Source organism: Lissotriton helveticus, chromosome 2_1, assembly GCF_964261635.1.
Source record: "Lissotriton helveticus chromosome 2_1, aLisHel1.1, whole genome shotgun sequence".
In the NCBI taxonomy this organism is placed as follows: domain Eukaryota; kingdom Metazoa; phylum Chordata; class Amphibia; order Caudata; family Salamandridae; genus Lissotriton; species Lissotriton helveticus.
Genome location: NC_136059.1, coordinates 1,098,222,873 through 1,098,241,204, shown reverse-complemented (window position 1 = coordinate 1,098,241,204; position 18,332 = coordinate 1,098,222,873). Strand labels below are relative to the sequence as shown.

General features: G+C 44.6%; 1 protein-coding gene across 1 annotated transcript in view; it reads left to right on the top strand.

Moving 5' to 3' along the window:
* FREM1 (FRAS1 related extracellular matrix 1) overlaps positions 1-18,332 on the top strand; it is a 792,938-nt gene that overhangs the window by 301,971 nt on the left and 472,635 nt on the right. Inside the window, exons 13-14 of the mRNA XM_078675906.1 lie at positions 14,110-14,192; positions 17,179-17,346. Of these exons, the coding sequence (XP_078532032.1) occupies positions 14,110-14,192; positions 17,179-17,346 (251 nt within the window). The remainder of the gene's footprint in view (positions 1-14,109; positions 14,193-17,178; positions 17,347-18,332) is intronic.

Sequence of the window (18,332 nt, the reverse complement as noted above, 5' to 3'; positions counted from 1 at the left end):
CTGGCAGTGGTAGAAACAAAATACTTCTCTATTAAAGTGAGTATTTGGCTGGACAATGATTTATTGCTGCAGCTGCACATATTTTGAGTTGTGAACCCATTAATTGTCCTGTACCCAGTGGTAATTCCCCCCTGTACCCCTCCCCCCTCCCCACACCTCCTCCAAGGGAGTCTTGTACTACTTGGAGCCAAGTGCAGAAAGGGTACTTGGCCCAGTTACTCAGAGTCCATAGTAATTCAGACACCAGGACATCAGGAGTAAAATGTCTCAATCATCATGACTGGGCCCAGTAGCCCTGCATGCCCCATGGCCTTCTGAAAGGAGTTTTGACACCAATTTATGTCATTCATATTCAATAGCCGATTTAGTATTGCATCCTCATTATTCCTGTTTAATAACTTCAAGTCATAATTAAACCAGGCCAAATGTTTTCCTCTTCATATATTCTCCCATTGCTATTTAAGCAATACATGATGAAATGTCTCGAAAGAACCTAAAGAAAGACTACATATCCCACAGCAACTATTCTAAACCTAGCTACTGCCCAATAGCATGTAATGCACCTTGCAGATTGTTTCAGTTATAAAATATTGATATATATGTCACCTTCATAACTGGTCATTATTCATTTGTTTAGCTAGCTTTTGGATACATGACTAGCATCACTAAATTTAGTATTTGAATAGTGCCCCATAATTAGCTGAATAATGTTTTGGTCATGCTTGAATTAAACTCATTTCTTTTTCCACAAACTTCTATAGAATTTCTGGTTTAGTTTTCAGCAGTTTGAAATACTTTATAATAAATATAAATAGACAAGCATCCTGTGTTACCTGTAGACTGTGCATATGCAAATGCAGCGCACCGTCCACCAGCATCCAGTGTCTCTCCAGAAGTGCACATTGTACCCTGGACTAGGAGAGAGATCTAATCAGCACCTCCTTTGAAAACATGTGTAGCTTGCCAATAGTGTTATTTTTTTTTTGCAAGTGCAACCATGGTAATTGTAGTGACTGTACACCATAATTATCACTCATGTTTGAGGTCCTGATTTCTATGTTGTCGGTAAGTATACTCCATCGCAATGGTCAGCATGGTAAGCAGTCAGCACTACCAGTTCAAGGCGCTAGCCTTGTCACCATGGCTCCAAGGGTCTTCGCCAAGTGTTTAGCGGTGCTAGCTGCTCACATTATGTGGGGAAGAACTCACTCTTCCACTCCCTAGACGACTGGCTAATCAAGAGCTCAAGCAGGCAGGCATGTCTAGCCCACATCCTACAATCTCCTTCCTACACAGCCTAGTGTTCACAGTGAAGGCCACAAATTCTCAAATGGAACCACTCCAAGCCCAACTCTTCTTCGGGTCAGTCATCATGTCATTCGTGGGGAAAGCTTTTCCCGGCATTCAGAAGGTGCAAGCATTGTAACAGTTTCTACATCTTTTTCAGCCACTCTGTCCACCTCCAGTTCATGAGTCTGCTAGGAATGATGCTTCATGTATTGCCATACTCCACACAGCCAGGCGTCATATGCACCTGCTTTAGGAGTGCCTCTCAAGCCAGTGAGTTACACAAAAGGGGTAAACCCGGAATCACTGGGACCTGGGTACTAGACCGCCATTTTTGTCCCCACCATTGATGTGTGAGAGACCAAAAAGTCCCCATTTTACGGTGCCCCGTAACCCCACTCCACTCACACACTGTCCTGAGGAAGACCCCAACTGTAAGGCTCTTGATGAGGCCTACGCCGTCAAGGGGGTAGACACGTCGACAACTGTCCAATGCCAGTCTTCACCTACAGCACTTAAGTTACTGAGCAGTTATATTTTACATGGCATAACAGTACAGATATTACGTACTTCTACTCTTATGTTGTTTTTGATTCAAATACACTGGCACACCATTGGCACTAAAATGTCGCCAATTGTGTATCTAATGTTCATGATGCCTTTTTCTGTTTGAATAACCTGTGACCAATGTCAGTGTGATTAAATAACACGGTACTGTTTTGATTTGCCTTAAGTATCGGTTTGACAATTTGTCTTGACCACTAACACTCTTGATGTTATAAATACTGGGACCACTCAGTGTTATACTCTCAAGCCAGTGGTCACAAGCGGAGGGTCAGTTGGATGATCTAGTGTTGATTAGGGCCAGTACCACCACTCTCTGCAGTGGTGGACCAGCAACAATCTGTTGCAGGGCAAGCCCTTTGCAAACCTGGTTCCGCAGATGATCATCACCATGAACGCATTTTTAGTCGGCTCAACCACATGACAGTCCCAGGTCTGTGACCACCTCATCAACAGGGTCTCCTCATCAACCACTTGGACCTGTTGTCATTTATCTAACTCTCAAAGCCTTTATTCAACATATTCAAGGCAAGGAAGTCCTTATGCAGATAGAAAATATGACTGTCATGTTTTACATTAAGGAGACACCCATTCCCCGTAGCTGTCAGTCTTATCACAGCAAATCTGGCACTGGGCAACCATCACCAAGTTCTTCTCCTAGCAGAGTATCTTTTGGGAGTAGACAACGACTTTTCAGACCTTTTCAGCAGGATACAAGAACAAGCCCATGAATGGAAATTCCACCCACAATTCCTGCTCCTTTACTTCCAGAGATGGGGCATGTCAGACATAGACCTTTTCACCACATATACGAACATGCCCAGAAATCGCTACCATATTTCCCCCCAGACCTTTGGCAATGCTCTGTGGATTAGCTGGTCAGAGATCTTTGAATACACTTTTCCTCCCTTCCTACTGATACCGTACTTGGTCAGGAAGCTGAGGCAAACATCCCTGGTCTCATCCTGGAGGCTCCAATGTGGGCCAAATACCCATGTTTCTCAACCCTTCTGGAAATGTCCATTGCCCTGGCGATTTACCTCCTGAGGTCCTACAGTTTGTTTACCTTGGTGTAAGAAAGTGGCTCTGTATATACAGGACCAAAGTAAGGTACGGTGTGCACAGAGTCCACAGTCCCCAGAGGTATGGCAGAGGCTAAAGTTAGATATAACCTTACTATCTAAAGTGGTAGCTTGGTCGAGCAGTAAGGCAGTATCAGAGGACAGTGTAAAGCAATTGTTGTACACACTCAGTCAGCAAATGGTCTCACACACTCAAGAACTGAACTCTAGGCCAATTGTTTTGTATATAAAAATATATAGTTGTTTATTTTAGAACCACAAGTACCATAAATACTTTCTCAGAATGAGATGTTGCAATTGAATACTTTCAAATAGCAATAGACTTTGGAGTGCAATGGTTACAGTTGTTGCAATATGCAACACAAGTTAAACACAAAATAACATTAAGCTCAATGGGAAGTTTTAAGTATATGCAATAAAATCACTTTATGGATGTTTTTCTTACTCAGGGCTGGATCCTGGATTCAGCCGTAGTGAATTTCCTGTAAACAGTTGAAATAAATCGTTTTTGTTATACAGGCGATTTTTAAGGAATATTTGTAAGTTTGGAAAATCGACATAAAATAAATTCTGGCAAAAAACAGGCAATGTATTCCTATGGAGGAAAATTGAGTTAACAGTAAATCATGGTTATAATTACTTTTCAGGTTCAGTGCTGGGCTCAAAGATACAGCTCTGGGAACTCTCTTGATAACAGGGGAGTAATTTTGTTTTAGTTGATCGGCTGATTTTTAGTAAATATTTTAAAGGTGCAAAACTCGACACTTAGAAGAGATTCTGAGTGAAACCCAGTCAATGTTACCCTATGAAGAAAATCAAGTTATCGGTCTTTGGGTAAGTACTCGGCTGGCAGAGTTAAGGTTCTGGGGGTAGACTCAGGGGTCTCCCACGGTCAGATAAGTACAGTTGTTACGCCCTCAGCGGCACAGGGGTAGCCGGGTGCAGAGTGAGTAGGTGCAATGTTACCCTATTGAGGATAGAGGGCCTTAGGTTGGTGGCTGCTAGCAGGCAGGCCACGCGGCTGAGGGAGCTGAGCTCCTGGTCACTTACTCAAGGCAAGTGGGGGAGTAGAGTAGGGTAGATGCTGCACTCCCAGTGGCACTCGGGCGGCTGGGTGCACGGTGCTTTTGGACCTCCTGGCGCCCAATGTATTTCAATGGGAGAACTGGAAGTTGAACAAAGGCTGCAGGCTCGGGTACAGAGATTCTTCAGGTGCGACCACCAATTCGAGAGGTAAGTTGGGATCTTGGAAGATAGGTAGACACCCAGGAGTTGGGCACAGGGGTGTCTTTTGGCGTCGGGAAATCTTACCCTCAGCTGGTTGCAGTTGGAGGGGTCGCTTGTTGTGAGGCTGCAGGCGTCGTTACGAGCATCGAGGAGGGTCCTTGGGTGCTGGATTCTGGGTCACAGTCGCCGGGGTACGTCCTCGTGGTCTTTGTCCACTCAGGCACGGGCCGGGCTCGGTGGGTGCACAGTGTGCTGGATTCACGGTTCCTGGCTGGCAGCATGGGTTGTTGCTGTTTGAGCAGAACCACTGCTCATGAGCGTCCCAGTCTTTAGATGAGCAAGGCAGTCAGGTCCTCCAGGGTTTTTTGGAGTTGCTTACCACAGGAGACGCAGGGGTTTTAGCAGGAGCAGGTTCAAGGATCAAAAGGGTGGTAGGGCTAGGGCCAATTCAGTTCGTGTCATCCTCTTGTTAGCAGCTGCACAGCAGGTCTTCTTTCTTCTTGTTCTTCTTATTGTTTCAAAATCGGGATCTGAGGAAGGAAGGTTTGAGGTGCCCCATAATACTAAATTTAGGGGTGTTACAGGTAGGGCAAGGGCATGGACCAATGGGTCCCTGTCCTGGGGTGAGTACACCCCCTATCCTGCCACTCTCCAGTGGGAGGGGGCAGGAGCCTATCTCTGATTGGGTAGGGCTCCCCATCGTCAAGATGGCGGGAGCCCGGAGTTGTGCTTCACCTCGCCTCTTCCTCCATGAGGGGTAGGGTTGGAAGAGCCTGGCACACCCCCTTTCCTCGCTTAGGGTTTCCTGCCTGTCTTCTTGCCAGAGTGGGGGTGAGAACTGGTGGGGGGCAGTTGCTGAGTACAGCAAGTGGCCTGGAGAAGCTCACAAAGGCGGCATGCCTTTGAAGCTTCCCCTGCCCATCCTGGGGAGGAGGCTTGGCACCTCGTCCCAGGATGTGCATTGTTTCAGGCCCCCGAGAGCGGCAAGCTCTTGACCCAGGGGTCCAGAAACATGTCTGGTGGTGGCAGCCTCGGTAGACACGCAGTCAGGACACTGGGAGTTGGTTAGGTTTCAGGGGGCATCTCTGTTGTGCATTTGGCATTAAATCCCACACTGGCTTCAGTGTAAGTTTAATGTGCTGAGAAGTTTGATACCAAACGTCTCAGTCTTCAGTGTGGCCATCATGGTGCTGTGGAGTTCGTAATGACAACCTCCCAACACCATATACTGTTAATGGCATCACTGCACTTACAGTGCCCAGGAATGGTCCTGGGTACTGTAGGGGCACAGGGCTCATGCACCTGTGCCCACACCACTGGCATAGTGCACCCAGCTAGAGGGGTGACTGAGGTATGACAGGGCAGTGTGTTTGTGGGCATGGCACACAGGGATGTGTGCCATGTCGACTCTCAGTTTAGTTCTGCACCAAGACTCTCAGCCTGCAAAGGCAGTGTGTGTGTGTCAGGGTACAGGGCCTCTAAGGGTGGCACAATAAGTGCTGCAGCCCCTAGGGGCTTTCTCTGGTCACAGTGCCCTGGGTACCTAGGGTACCATTTACCAGGGGCTGACCTGTGGCCAGAGAAGCCAATTGGGTTTAGGCTTCAATGCAGTTTTTAGGTAAGGAACACAGGCCCTGGGTACCTGATTGGCAGGAACAAAGGGCACACTCAGTCAAAGTACATCAGCAGTTCAGCAAAAAGTGGGGGCATACCATGCATGAAAGATGGCACTTTCTCGCACTTGGTTTACCTCAAAGTGCATTGACATACTCAGAAAAGCTTGTAGGCTCACTACACACACCTGCTATGCTGCTAAGTGGAAGTTTTCTGTTCACCATTGTACTCCAATCCACATAAATCCTCTTGCCCTAAGGTACAATACATTAATTCTCACCTCCTACACTTGTAAAAGTCAGGGTTAGCCTACACAATTACGCTATCCCTATGGCCACTGTGGTATATATGCAGGACAGGGAACACACTCTCCTCTTCAAAATCACTGTAGTTAAAGTGTTTATGGAGGGCCTCAGATGTGTTAATCCACTAAGGGTGCTTCCATCATCAGTCTGGAATCTTATTATAGTCCTTACCAGACTTAGAGGGCCCCCTTTCAAGCCACTGCATTCATGCCTTTTGCAGTTTCTTTTTTGGAATGTTGCCTTCCTCCTGGCATCCAGTCTTTTCAGTGTATCGGCAAACTACAGGCCCTCACACTGCAGGAACATTTCTTTCATGTCCACAATGACACAGTGGTTCTTAGAACCAATTCTAAATTATTTCCTAAGGTGGTCTCCCCATTCCACCTTGTTCAGACAGTCGAGCTCCCAGTCTTCTTTGCATAACCTGACTTGGTAACCAAAAGAGAGATCCACACACTTAACGTTAAACGTACTCTTACGTACTTATAGATAGGACCAAATCCTTCAGTAAAACACAACTACTATCTGCATACTTTTCACAGTCTTATAAGGGCCATGCCATTTTTAAGGTAGGGATCACCAGATGGATTGTCAAATGTGTCCAAACTTGTTACTCTAAGCTTAAAGAACCCTACATTCCAACCCCAGACCACACTGCACACACACAGGGTGCTACTATGGCTTTACTGCTGAACATACCTGTAGGAAAGTGCCCCTTTTTGTCATGATCACCCACACTTTTTGCCACTGATACTGATGTGTTTCAACTGATGTGCACTGGGACCCTGCTAACCAGGCCCCAGTGCCAGTGCTCTCTCTCTAAAAACAAGGTAATATGGTCTAATTGTAACACAATTGGCACACCCTTTAGCACCCCTGCAAGTCAGTAGTAAGGGCATGGGTACTAAAGAGAGTCCCTAAAAGGTGCAGCATGTATTATGCCAGCCTAAGAGACTCCCGTACGGGTTGCATGCAGGCTGCCATTACAGGCTGCTTGTCATGGTGCAAACCATAATGAAAACATGATATGGCACACTCACTGTATCCCAGGCCAAAGTCATTGCAATATATGTAAATCACCCCTACAGCAGGCCTTGTAGCTTTAAGGCAGGATGTATTATATTACACGTGAGGCCATTTCTGCATTAGCAGCTATGTCCCTGCGCTGTCTATTTTAATTACTAGATGGCACAAGTGAACAGGGAAGTCATCTTAAGTATATGCACTGGACACTGGTCATGATGGCTTTACTGAAATCTATGGTGTTTGATATCAAACACCTTGTTTTAATAAATCTGTACTGTTGCAAGTCCTATATTTATTATGACTTGCACCCAGAGGGCACCTTAGAGGTGCCCCCTGAAAAACCTACCTGGATCTAGTGTTCTGGCTGACTGGTATTGACCAGCCTGCCACCACAGACTTTTCTGACTCCCTGCAGGTGAGAGTTGCTCTCACTGGGGCCAGAAACAATGTCTGCTCCGGAGGAAGGAGTTCACACCTTATCTAGTAGGATGGCTAGCGATTTAGCATATCAATGCCAGAGCTTCAAAGCCCTGCCATCTTTAATATGCAACCTCAGCTTCCCCCAGATCTGGGAGATACCACCACCTGCCCTGAGGCCAAGTTGACACCAGGACTCGCTTGAAATTAGCAATGCAGTAGACGTGTTACACCACAAGGCTAGAACCAGCCCTAAAGTGAGTTACCTGATGTGCTCCATGAAAGAAAGGTCCCAACATCTTTTTGTGGTGGAATTAGGAACTCGGGGACAGGTTTATGCCCACTTCCCACAGGAAGTAGTCATATGGGGGTGTAGTGACCCCAGGGGTAAGTAGCCCATTGGCTACTACGCTTCACTCCCCTTAACACCCTTAACGTTAGTTTTTAGGTGGCCCCTTAATACCAGGAACTCAGATTCATCTGTCTTAAGAAGAAGAAGGACAAAGAAGAGCTGAAGATGTGAGAACTGTGGACCAGCCTCTACCTTGGCGCAAAACCCTGCCTAACTGCTGCATTCCCAACCATCATGGATACCGAGTCATCCAGAAGCAGAACAGCCTCCCAAAACCCTTGGAGGTCTTCCAAGCACTTCTTTGACCGAGCAACGTCTCCCTTGGAGTGAAGGAGCGACTCCCACTCACCAGCAGGCATTGACTGCAGCTGCCCGGTGCATCGTTCTGTCAACCCCTGGGCCCACTGAGGTAGCAGCACCACAGCAAGAGGGCTTCAATCTCCAGAAAGTCAGATCAGTCTCCCAGCCACGTTTGGAGATGTCAGGACCCCTAGGAGCCACCCTGCACCAATACTTGCGGTACGGGAGTCAGTTGCAAGCACCAAGGTTTGTTTAATTTCTGTCGGAACACAACTGCCTCCAATACGTACCTGAACATTGAGGGACTCCAAGAGAGGTCAGCTCCACATCGAGTGTGGCCCTGCTGTGTTTCTTGTCCCTCTTCTGCAGGTACACAAGAACCGTGAGAGCCTTCAAATCACTGACCCACCCAACAAAACACCTCTGCACCCAAGCTCTCCAGCCCAGCATGGTGTCTCTGTGGCCCTGAGATCCTCAGGAGCTGAGCCTACCATTGGGTTCTGCAGAACTGGTCCCCGAGTTCCCACTTACAGACTTTTTCTTACAGGTACTTTTCCCATTGACTTTAATGGGTAGCGTTCGAGGCTACTTCTACATAATTCACATCTGCACCCGGACACCCAAGGGCAGGTAAAGTTAAACTCTTGTTGCTTTCTTGGACCTTGGCCCCTCCTTACCTTAAGTCCAGAAGAACAGTTCTGTAAGACGTCTGTAAGTGTACCTATGCAGTGTATATTTATCTCATAGGATAACATGACAGCTTTTGAGGCTTTTTATTTTCTCCTGTATTTACTTTAAAATGTTATAACGTATAAAGTACTTATCTGATTACGATAATCTTGGTGTCTAAAATTATATAAAAATTCATTTTTCTAAATTGGTCTTGAGTTTCTTCTTGAGTGTGTGTCTCATTTATTGACTCTGTTTGTACAACAAATGCTTAACACTACCCTCTGATAAGCCCAAACTGCTTCCCAACACTATCACCAAAGAGAGCATTTGGGCTTATTAATTTAAGCCCTGCAAGCCAATAAGGCTCTTCTGTACTTTCTACATAGTGTACCTGATTTTGGTAAACTACATAGAAAGCCAGCTTCCTAAAATACCCATAGCGGATATTTGCAAAATTGCCACATGCTGCACTCCACACACATTTACAAAACATTGCTGTGCGAACATCCTTACAAGACAGCACCCATGAGTTGGTCTAACTGTCCTACAGCCTGGATCCAGTCCTCTGCACCATCCACTGGCTAATCACTACTTAGGGGAGTACTGCTTTACAGTTGATGAACAGCATGTGAATCTACAGCCACACATGAAATTAATGGATTATTTTACTTACCGTCCTCATCCCTAGAAGTCAGTGTTTCTTACACATTTCCTCCACTTTAATATTATTCTGTGTCAACACGCATGGATGCTATTATTTTCCTATTCACTACTCAATTCCTCCTCTTAACCCCGTTGGGTGAAAGACAATTCAATAATGGAGTCTGGGCCCCTGCGCATCCATGGCCAGAGGAGTCACTGAAACCTTGTGACTTGAAAGACTTCCCTAAAGAAAAACAACTTGCAAATGTCTGTAATATTTGTAAGTCAACCCTAAAGCAGGCCTTAAATACCTAAGGCAGTGTGCATAATATTACATGGACATATCGGCATGAGCAGATATGACCCTGTGCTGGCCGGCTTCAATTTCTGCCAGTACAACTGAACAGGGGAGCCATTTAAAATACAGGTGCTGGACACTGGTCAAAACAGAAATCCCCAGCTACATGATGGCTTCACTAAAACTAGAGATGTTTGATATCAAACATATATCAATAATCCCACACAGATTCCACTATTGGATTTATTAATACATGCACCCATAGGAAACCTACCAACCACTGGTGTGCTGAATGACTGGTTTTAGCCAGCCTGCCACCAGTTACAAGTTTCTGACACACAAGAGTGAGGGCCTTTGCTCTCAGAGGCCAGAAACAAAGCCTGCTCGGGCAGTGTTTTTTTACACCCCATCCTACAGAATGACTTGCAGATTAGCATTTCAATGCTTTGGTATGCGAATCTGGCTTCTCTCACAGGAGAGGAAGTCGACCCCCTTTGTCCAGAGCCCTCTGGCACCTGGACAGGTGGGAAAATTAGCTAGTTAGATAGATGTGCCCGCCCTCAGGCTAGTATAACCCATAAGGTGGGCTACCTGATGTGGATGTGACTTTTCAGAGTTAGCTATTTTGGTGATGGCAATCTTAGGAACTCTGTGACAGGGATATGCTGACTTCCCACAGGAAGTGGTTTTATAGGTTGGGTAGTGACCCCAGGGGTAGATATTCTATTGGCTACTACCATACCATTCCCTAATGCCTGTAAATTCAGCATTTAGGGGAGTCCCGGGCACCTGAAGGGCAGAGCCTGGTGACCTATGAAGAATAAGGACACAGCAGAGCTGCGAAAGCAGAAAACTGAAGAAGAGCAACTGACTTGGCACCAGCCCTGCTGGCATGTCGGCTGTTGCCCCTCAAACCTCACCAAAGACGTCTCATCTTGCAGTTTTTGTGCCTCCAACGCCTGAGAGAATGGCCTGTCTTCAATAAAGACTCAGGAACTCCTGTGGACCAGCAGAACTGCTCCCCTACATCCAAGAAGAACTGTGAGGACTCCAGATCTGCCAGATCTGCCAAAATCTGAAGCCGCCAAGCACCACTACAACGAGCCCCCCAGCCCGAGTCTAAGTGGACCAATGGTGTCTGCGTGGTCCCCAAACCCTCAGGAGACAAATCCCACTTAGGGAACTCCCCACCATCATCTGCAGCATCAGGTTGCAGGTCCCCTCAACTGCGAATGCTTCTGGACAAAGAAACCCCACACCTCAAACACTCTCTGCACCTGGCCTCCCGAGCCCAAGGAGGAGAGGACCACCGGTGTCCCCATGACCTTTAGCATCTCAAGACTCCTGTTGGTTCAGCCTGACTGGCCTGCCAGGCGCAACCTGAAGCTTCTTTTACCGCAGAACCACCCCCCTTTGACTAACATTGCACTGGAGGTGACCTGTTGGTGCTGCTTTGGACCCTGCCCAACACTCACCTTAAGCCCCAGAGCTTGGTCTCGTAAGTCGCTCTCCTCTACCTGAATGCTCTTCGTGTTTTTCTTCCCATAGAATAACATTGCAGCTTATGGAAAATGCACTTTTGACTTTTTATACGCAAATGTATTTCTTTTGAAAAAGTACTGAACTGATCAAATTGATTCTGGTGCCTAACCGTATATAAAGGTACGTGTTAGTTTTATAAATTTGTGTGGATCTCCTTATTGCATCATTTATTAAATATTGCGTGTATACGCGAATGTCTAACACTCCTCTTTGAAAAGCCTAAGGCGGCCCAACTACACCTAGAATAGCACCTTAGGATTGCTAAAGCAAGCCCCTGTCCACTCATAAGGGAACCCCTGGACTCTTTGCACAATATAACTCCTTTTGGTATATGCGCGTGAAGATAGTGGCGGCTCACCGAGGGAGTTCTGCGGAGTGGGATGGGGAGGGGGCGCGTGGGGGGTAGTGGAGTCTGACATATGACAGACAGGAGTAAGGTAAGTAATAAATAAATAAAAACATTTACATTGCACGCGCTGCATCGCCCAGTTGGCGATGCAGCGCGCGCAAGGTACATAGTTGACCCAATTCTGCACGGAGCTTTACACTCAGCGCGGTGACGTGGATGAAATTGCGCTGGGATAATTCTTACAATTAGGTTATCCCCACTCTCTGAGTTTGGAGACAGCTGACTGTCTTCAACAAGATATTACTGAAGATGAAATACATCTGCTATAGCTGTGCTGCCTTGTGGCAAGGCTGCTGGGGATGATACTCTGCTAATAGAATTTTATAAAACCTTTAAAAGTTCTATTCTTCTGCTACTTCATGATGTCATACACCAAACTGGGGAATGTATGGAAGCTCCTAAATCTTGGGATATGATCAATATTGTTATTTTTCTTAAAAGAGGGAAAGCTGTGGATAATTGCAGGTCTTATTGCCCAATATCCCTCATTAATTCCGATGCTAAAACCTTTGCCAAAGTGTTGGCTAACAAGCTGGTGCCTTAGACGCCGGATCTTGTATCTGATCACCAACATGGGTTTATAATTGGTAGATATACTATCGCTCATGTTAATACAGCTATAACAGCGTTCAATATAGCTAACAGGACTTCTCTTAACCTTGGGATGTTCCTATTAGGCGCTGAAAAAGCATTCAATCGCGTTGTGTGGGATACATTGTGGAAGACATTGACTTACAACGCTCTACCAGGCCGTTTTTGTTTTAATGGATTCGCGTGTTATACTTTAACCCACAGGGTAAACTTTCCGATGCATCAAGGGTTCATGCACTCGCAATTTAAGAATTCGCAAATAATTGTGAGTTCTCAAATTGTGATTGCATTTAAGGAATCGCAATTTGCGATTCCTTAAATGCAATGCATGAACCATTCCAAAATTGCGAATTCGCAATCTGGGGTCGCTATTTACCGCGAAGTCAAACTACGTGGTGAATAGCAAACACTTAAAAATATGCACTTTAGTGCATTTTTCTAAGTTGTATATTGCACAGTGAACATTACCATTTCATGGGTGCAACAGGGTGTCCTTTGGACACCCTGGCACCCTTGAAATTGCAAAAACAACAATTGATGGACAGAATGCAGAACAATGTCATACATTCACCCCAGTACAGAGATCTGGGCCTAAATCCATCGTTTTTTTGCACTCCACACCACCCCAGGTCAGACATGGCCATATGCAAATCAGCCTTGACCCTGTGCCTCATGGGAACAGTCCAGTCCGAACTGCCAAGCCATGTCTTTCCTGGACCGGAATCAAGCATCCAAGGACCGGTTTCTGGCTACCAGCCTTCATCAGCCTGGATAGCTTGACTCCAGTGGTGTGGAGAGCATGGACTCACGTCTGAGCATACCCATCCCACTCGGGGTGACAAATGCAAAAACAACAATTGATGGACAGAATGCAGAACAATGTCATACATTCACCCCAGTACAGAGATCTGGGCCTAAATCCATCGTTTTTTTGCACTCCACACCACCCCAGGTCAGACATGGCCATATGCAAATCAGCCTTGACCCTGTGCCTCATGGGAACAGTCCAGTCCGAACTGCCAAGCCATGTCTTTCCTGGACCGGAATCAAGCATCCAAGGACCGGTTTCTGGCTATCAGCCTTCATCAGCCTGGATAGCTTGACTCCAGTGGTGTGGAGAGCATGGGACTCACGTCCATCGTTTTTTTGCACTCCACACCACCCCAGGTCAGACATGGCCATATGCAAATCAGCCTTGACCCTGTGCCTCTGGTGATGGATTAAACCCAGATCAGTTGACTGGGGGTGAGTGTTTGATTTGTTCAAACGCTCCATCCATCATCTCCTTTTGTATCCCCTTGAAATTGCGGCACATTTGCGATTCGCTAATTGCTAAATAAGGAATGACTCCCCATTCATTCCTATGGGCCTTTAGGTCCATAGGAATGAATGGGAAAGCCATTCCTTATTTGCGATTAGCAATTAGCGAATCGCAAATAAGGAATCAGTAGGAATCGCAAATAACATTGCGATTCCTACACGCATCCCGTTTTGCGAGTCTTTAATAGCGAATCCTTAAAATTCGCTATTAAGGACTCGCAAAACATAACTTTGATGCATCTGGGGGTTAGGGTTTATAATATAACCTACAAATAAATTTTCTCATGTTTTTATTATACAGGGGGATAATTTTGTGGGTGATAACACTTCAAATAAACAGAACACAATGCAACTTTGTTGATGATGTGAATTAATTTGAAGCAGTAGATAACATAGATTTTTTCTAAAGAGTTCTGTTAACCAGTTATGCTGTAATACATTCTCTTTGCATAGTCTTTCAGATGCTGGTAAGATAGTTTTTGTAGACAGCGTACCCAAATTAATGAAGAACCCTGCTGCCACCACGCTTAGGACCTTCACTCAGGTATAGTATAATAGAGGAAAAAGTAGTTATTATTTTTGCACATTGACATTAAGGCGAAAGTCACTTTCAATTCAATTCAACAAAGCTTTATTCGATTAAGGAACATTCATAAAAGCAAAACAGACACAATAAAGTTAAACGCTGGAAAAAGCACAAGATAAAATGGCCATTCAAAAAGACAAACATTAACGTTTAAAAACTGCTGATTTTAAGAAACTGCCAGTGTTAAAACCAACCTGAATGCTGGGTAACATTCACAAAAAACCCAATGCAAGTTTACACTGAATGCAGTCAAATGGAAGAGGACACGTCAAAGTGCAGCGTTGCGCACAGTTTAGCACCTGGCCAAAGCCAGGTACCAAACCAATTTTGCCCTGTTTTAAATGGTCATATTCTACAACTTTTCGAAGAAAGCCGAAATAGGGGCTATTGGTTTAGCACATTTTGTCTGCTATTGCATATGGCACATTTTACCTCTGAGGCCCTTATATATCACTTTTTTGTGACGCCGTGGCGGTATAAGCAATGCGGCACACTGCGCCGTATTTACAAAGTGACCAGGGCCGGACTGGGAACCAAAACCAGCCCTGGCAAAGTGCTCGGCAGGCCCCTGGGGGTTGGGGTTGCGGCCGAGCTCTTTGCCACGGCCGGGTTTTGGTGATTTTGTTACAGCGGCCGATATTGCAGCTATCCTGCAAAAATGGCCCTGTAACAAAATCGGCCCCCAGGGGCCTAGAAGCGGCCCCCACCCAGGTGGCCCACCCGGGAAATGCTTGGTGCCTGCTACGGCCAGCCCAGCCCTGAGAGTGACTCATCTAGGCAGATGCATTACTTTGTAAAGCCCTGCACTATATTATACAGGTATAATGCATGCAGGGTGGACGTTTCCATGTAAAAAAGCCTTGTAGGAGTGGCACAGTAAAATCTATGAGATTTCACTGCACCTCTCCTACAACTTGACTCCATCACAATCCTTACGCCTGATTCAAGAAGATGTAAAGAGTGACGCAGGGCCTTTTACATGGGACTCGCCCCATGTGTAATGACACATTATTGGAGTTGCGTCCTTTTACCACCACACACCAGCAATGCATCATTACTGTGCCACCAGATACGTCAGGATTCCTGATGTATACGTGCAATTCTGTCTACATGCTGCGCCTTAGTGTAAATACGGTGCAGCCATGGTGTCACAAGGATGGCACTATGAAGAGTGTTGCATCGCTGTATTTCCCCAGCGATGCAACACTTTTCTTAAATGAGGCCCAGAATGTTCAAGGAATGGGATACAAAAAGCAGTCCTGTACTAACCCGACCATGTCTAGTGCTTCATTTTAATGCCCATCTGTGCTATTCATAACTGGTGATCTTCTGCAGTGCCAAGCAGAAATGGCAAAACTCTGGAGATAGGAACTGTGTGGTCCCTTCAGCCAACAGAGTTGGCTTCTTGAGCATCCCCTCTGGGGGTTGGCAAGTTTACACCCTACAGTTCTCTATGCGAGCTCAGGAGTCCTTCCAGAAAGCTGGGCAGATTTAGAACTGCAAAAGGCTAGATGGGCTCCTCTTCCCTTTACATTCCATTGCAATCTGTATGACACCCTGAGAGGAATTAGTGGGCCTCTCTCCCCATGTAGGAGTGGTGCTGCCTTCTTGATGCAGCTGAGCAGCGGTCTCCACGGACTGGACTTCCTGTTGGCAGAGCCCACTGTTTACATGACTTGGATGACATGCTATGTACCCGGGGTTACTGTTCTGCAGTAGCCGAATAGATCATCTACCTGCAAGGTTCTCATGCAATTTGATGGAATTTTGCAGGGATTATTTTGCTCTATTGATACCTAGCTAACCTTGACATCCTCTTAACATCACCATTCCTCCTGTTGTCTCTCTTTAACTGTCAGAGCACTACCCAGGATTCAACTTAAACCATACTTCCTCAAGAGGCTTATTGAGGTGCTTGTCTTTTGTGTTTGTCTCCTATTTTTGTTCATGTGTCCCTGAAATGTGATTAAAACTATGTAAATGACTGCAACATAGAGGTCAACCAGCCTCAACTGCTATGTTTCCTAGGCTCAACAAAGGCATCACAAATATGGTTTCCAAAGTTTGATGAAAGTAAAATGATGAATCAGTTACCAATTCTATGTTTCTAGTATTTTGAAATATAATTTTATTTCATTTTTTAAGGAATATTCTGAAAAGTTAAAAACATACATATAATGTATCCTAGCTTTTGAAAACAGGCTTAACTCAATATCGAAAGGTGTGACAGTATGTGTCCGACTAAGAGAAAAGTAGTAAAGCATTCTATGTTTTGTAATTTTCTGGCAGAAATATTTCACACAATTCTCATTGGCATTCGGTAAATTCTAAGGCCAGAAAATATATTCTTTGCCTGTGCCTTCTGTATGTTTTGTTTCGTTTTGTATCGCTAAACAATCCTCGTTAAAACAGGGACAGCGATTTATGCAGTAGCTTACAAACTTTACTCGTCCCAAAAAGCAAGAATATGAAAATCTGCCGTAAGGTATCTAATTTCTTACAAGGTGACAAACTAATATAATGTCAGTTTTCCTTCTTATACTTTCTTTAATTCTGGAATGTGTTTCTTATGTTTTCATATGTTTTAAAGTAGCTTTGCATTATATCCAATTGTACATTTCTTCTTAGTTTTTCTCATAAACATTTTTAAAAGTACTGTCAGTACATTTTTTCAATACACATTTAGATATTTTTGATCTGCTAGTAATTTAGGTGCTTGTTTAGATTTTGTTGGATATGCTATCCATACAATTTAGAAAGTGACTATTTTGGGTAGTCATCGAGTCTATCAAAGGCTAAATAACTTCCTGACTTTCTCATTTCCCCAAATCTGACTTTCCTCCAAAAATATTGGTTGTGAACGTTTATTTGACTAATTTGTTTTTCTGTTTGAACGTGAAAATATTATTGATTCAATGTTTTGAGTTATAATACTTTTTTGCAGCATGCTGTGAATTATATGAAGATTGCCTACATGCCCCCGATACAGGATGTAGGTCCTGAAATTCAAAACATCAAGTTTATTTTCTCTGTCAGCAACCAGCATGGAGGGACACTCTCTGGGATCTGTTTCGATATCACCATCTTACCTGTGGATAATCAGGCACCAGAGGTATGTATAATCATTATGCTATTTGCTAAAATTCTGTAGGGAGTAATTCTATAGGGAGTAAAAGAACATTTTGTTCGATACCCGTGTGTGTGCTTCTGAATCTAATATCATCAAACACTCTGACACCGTCATTGCATTATGAGCGACTGTTACATAATTTTTTATCAATTTAGTTTATATTTGCTTTCTATACCACATGTTTGTAATGTTCATGTATTCTTAGTGATGCTTTTTGCTAAATCAATTCTGGTTAAAAAAGATAATGGGAGGATTGACCTGAATGGAAATGTGTTATCAGAGATGATATATTTGGGGAGACAGACAAGTTTCTCCCGCTTTTCTCAGTGCTATATGATTATTCTCAATGTATATGTTTATCCACAATCTAAACTGAAAATGTATGTGCTCCTCAACACAGCATTCCATTTTAGCAAAATAGATAGTTAGCTAAGGGGTGCAATGAGTTATCATGTTTATCTTGAATGAGAAAAATATTTCAGCATCATGGAGAGGGTTGGCAACCTTGCTTCTTAATTAGTGTATTTCCCTTCTCTTCTTGTGTTTATCCTCTTGGAGCAAATTTTCTTTAACATCCTTTTAATTGGATGACTTGTATCCTTCCACTGTCTCTATTCAGGGAACTATTACATTCTTTTGATTTTAGCAAACAATGTATGTTTTTGTGTTTTCTTCCTCAGTGCGTATCATAACAAGGAAAAATACATAATCTGCAGTGATGGGGAACTAGATCAGCGAAAGCTGCTTAACTTCTAGATTGATTGTTAGATCTATATCTGAAAAGTTTGGACCTGATTCATAAAGGCAATTTACTTTTTTTTTTTGTCCTCATTCCACCTTAAGCGTCTGCAATTTTCACAATGAAGGCCCCTTCGTACCTGGGCGCCCTTGGTCCATGTTCTTGCATTCACTTTAGGCCGACAAGGCCAGCTTTTTTCGTACGAAGGTTGGTGTAGTCATTGGACAAC